The 3,627-nt window shown below is 19.8% G+C and overlaps 1 protein-coding gene across 1 annotated transcript; it reads right to left on the bottom strand.

The window, feature by feature from the left end:
• Positions 1 to 741: 741 nt before the first annotated feature.
• Positions 742 to 3,510, bottom strand: LOAG_13605 (hypothetical protein; the record flags this gene model as incomplete). Its single annotated transcript, XM_003149111.1, has 3 exons — positions 742 to 850; positions 2,161 to 2,332; positions 3,400 to 3,510. Coding segments are annotated over 3 exons (390 nt in total), but the record flags the coding sequence as incomplete, so codon positions are not given.
• Between the last annotated feature and the right edge of the window lie 117 nt (positions 3,511 to 3,627).

Genomic DNA, 3,627 nt, shown 5'->3' with positions numbered 1-3,627 from the left:
TACAGTGATATCAGTGATATGAAATATAGTATGTGAGATTTTATGCAAAATTTGTAATTTTGTTTCTTTTGTAAAATTTATTTTCAAAAAAAAAAGAAAAAAAATGAAAAAAATTTTGAATAATCAATAAAAACACCAAAAATTTTAATATTTTTACATTCATAATATTTATGCTTACTTATATTTTCAATCATAACTTAAAATATTACACTTTTTTTTCAAAAATTTTATTTAAAATTTAATAATTTTATTAAAAAATGAACGTGAAGTGTGGCAATTTCTATAACACGTCAAAAAAGAAAAAAAAAATGGGAATAAATTAAGTTTTTGCGAATTTCATTCGGAATATATTTCAAAATTAAATTTTTAATAGAATAGGGATGATAATTGATAAATCAATTGATAGTATGATAAATCATATTATACTTTATCATTCTTTTCTTTGTTTCTTCACCTCTCTCTCTAATTTTATCATAGCTCCCAATTCTTATCAATTATCAAATTTGATAATTTTCCCCAAAATTTTACTAATTTCTGATTTATCATAAATTATTTCATTCACTGATAACTTTGTTAAATAAAAAAAAAAAGCAAATGAATAAAATTTTATTTAAACTTATTCCAAATTTTAATTTATCACTTTTTCTTTGTATTGCGAGTAACGAAATTCAAGTACTTTTGTTAAAGAAAAAAAATTTTTTTTTACAAATTTTTATAATTTTATTGGAAAAATTTTGATACCTTTCACCGATACTTTGAAACATAACAAGTCCTAGAGGAATACCAGCTAACGCATAAAACATGCAAAATGTTTTACCACCAGTTGTTGATGGTGTACTGTGTCCATAACCTAAAATTACAGTAAAATTATAAAAGTCACAGTTAAATAAAATTACAGTAAAATTCAATGAATTAGTATTACTGTCATCATATCATATCATATCAAGGAATAATATTGCTAAGTTTTTTGCTAACTTGTTAAGTTTTTTTTCTTTCCTTCCTCAATGATTGATTAAACTGTAATTTTTTTATAGAATTTTAATTTAGAAATGGAAAAGATAAAGGAACTAAAGTAATGGAATAATTTCTATCATTAATGTAATTACAGTATCATTAATGTAATTACAGTTAGAATGCGTAATATTTAAATGATTGAGAAATAAATTCAAATAATTTTAATTAATAAAATAATTTATAGATTAATGAAAAAAAAAGGAATTGAATGTCAAAAGCAAAATGGAAAAAAAGCTAAAAGAACTGAAAAAATATTTAATTTTTTATCAAATTTAAAAATAAAAATAAAAATTTCAACGAAATGAACTTTGATCTACTGCTAACTGTTTATTTTAAATGTTAGAAAATAAAAAAAATTTACACGAAATGAACTTTGACCGATTGATAATTGTTTATTTTAGATGTACAAATTACTGAAACAAATAAATGTGAACATCAAAAATGATAATATTTATTTGAAAGTAAAAACAACGAAAACAAATGAAACAAATGAATGTTGAAAAAAAGTAATAGATCAGATTTTATTTGAAAAGAATTTTGTGTTTTTAAATTTCAGATATTAATTATATATATATATATATGTATATATGTACATATATTCAAATATATGCGAAATAAAGTTAAACTGAATATTTGAATATCTAACTAGAATTTGTTAATATATTTTATCATTTTGTTAGCATTCTGCAAACAATTTTTACTCAAAAATTTGTCATGAAACATTCAGTTGGATTTAAATTAAACTTTAAATTTTGCTTTATTACTTCCATCTTTTCTATTTTTTCCCAATTGAATTGTTAAATTTAATTTCCAATTAATTATTCCTTCATTACAATGTTAATTTCTATTACATCCTATCTGCTACCATATCAAATTTATAATAACAAAATAAAAACAAGGAAAAAACACACAAAATAAAAAATGAATTGAATTGAAAGAAATGAATTGAATTAAATTTACTAATTATAGGCATAATATGCAAATGATTCAATCATTCTTTTAATTACAATTATCAACAAATGATAATTAACCTGATATACAATGATTTGTTATCATTCAATGATCTGTTATCATTCAATGATCTGTTATCATTTCTTTTTTTAATCACTTTTGTAAAAATAAATAATACAAATGATAATTAATTACCAATAGTAGTGATAACAGTGGTAGCAAAATAAAATGCACCACTAAATTTCCATTGATGACCAGCACGATGAGGTATTGATCTCATAATAATTGCTTCTAATACACCATAATCAGCATTACTGATATTATACTTATCAATTAAACTTCTCTTCACTTTTGATACCAATGCTCTCTGCAAATATTTCAATTTTTTTTTATTTTAATATTTCAATTTTCAAGTTTTTATTTCAAACATTTCAATTTTTTATTCATTTATTTATTTTTTTTTAAACAATTACATGAAATTTATTCAATTTAATTTATTAAAATCATTTAATTATGCAATTCAAGATAATGATTTGAATTTATAAAAGTGATAATGCATTTTTTGTGATTTTTTTAAATTTAATAAAATTTAATTTAAATTTTTGCCATCTAAAAATGAAAAGTGATATAATACTATTAGCAATATTATTATGATAATTTAATTATAAATGTTCAAACTTTTTTTTTTAAACAAAATGATTGAATTAGTTGTTTAGTAATAAAAAATGATCAATTTTATTTATAAAAAATTTTTTTTTTCTTTAAGGAAAAAAGAAAAAGGAAACTTTGCATGTTTATTGAATTATCAACAAATGATAATCAATATACAATAAACAATGATTTGTTATCATTCTTTTTGTTTATCTCTTTTGTAAAAAATAAACAAATAAAATAAACAATGTAAAATAAAGATTTTCAAATAATTATCATATCATTTATTTTCATTATATTCAAATATTTGAAACATTTGAATGTTTCTTTTTTTTTTAAAAAAAAACTTTCATTTATTAAACTTCCATTTATTAAAAAAAAAACTTTCATTTTTTAATTAAAAGAAAAAAAACTTCCATTTATTAATTATTCCTTTTGATCATTTGGGAAACATTTCTTTTTTACATTTAATAATTATTTACATTGTTAGCATATTTGTTAATTACTAATTAGGTTATATTAATAATAATAGTAATTATTATTATATATTGATGATAAGAAAAAAAAAGAAAAAAAAAATTAATTCAACATTTCTGTAGTTTTTTTTTTTTTTTTTGTAATATTTTAATACTAAATGCTTTTCAATTTTTAATTAATTTAATTTATATCAAATAATTCATTTAATTGTAATTAATAAAAAAAATTTCCTATAATTAATTTACCTGTTGTCAAATAATTCATTTAATTGTAATTAATAAAAAAAATTTCCTATAATTAATTTACCTGTTGCATTTCGTTATCAGATTCTAATGCATCAAAAACAGCCGCACCAATTACTAAATATGTTAATGTACAAACAATTAACGATAGCGTACGAATATTTTGACGTTTCATGCCACATTACCGCCACATATAAAATTTCTTTTCTTTCCCTACCGGAATACTTTATCAATTCGTCCGGATATTGATTGGGAAATTTCCGGCGGAATATTTTTCTTGTGAATTGCCATA

This window comes from Loa loa, assembly GCF_000183805.2.
Source record: "Loa loa unplaced genomic scaffold supercont3.380, whole genome shotgun sequence".
NCBI lineage: Eukaryota > Metazoa > Nematoda > Chromadorea > Rhabditida > Onchocercidae > Loa > Loa loa.
This window is presented reverse-complemented; position numbering and strand designations above follow the sequence as displayed.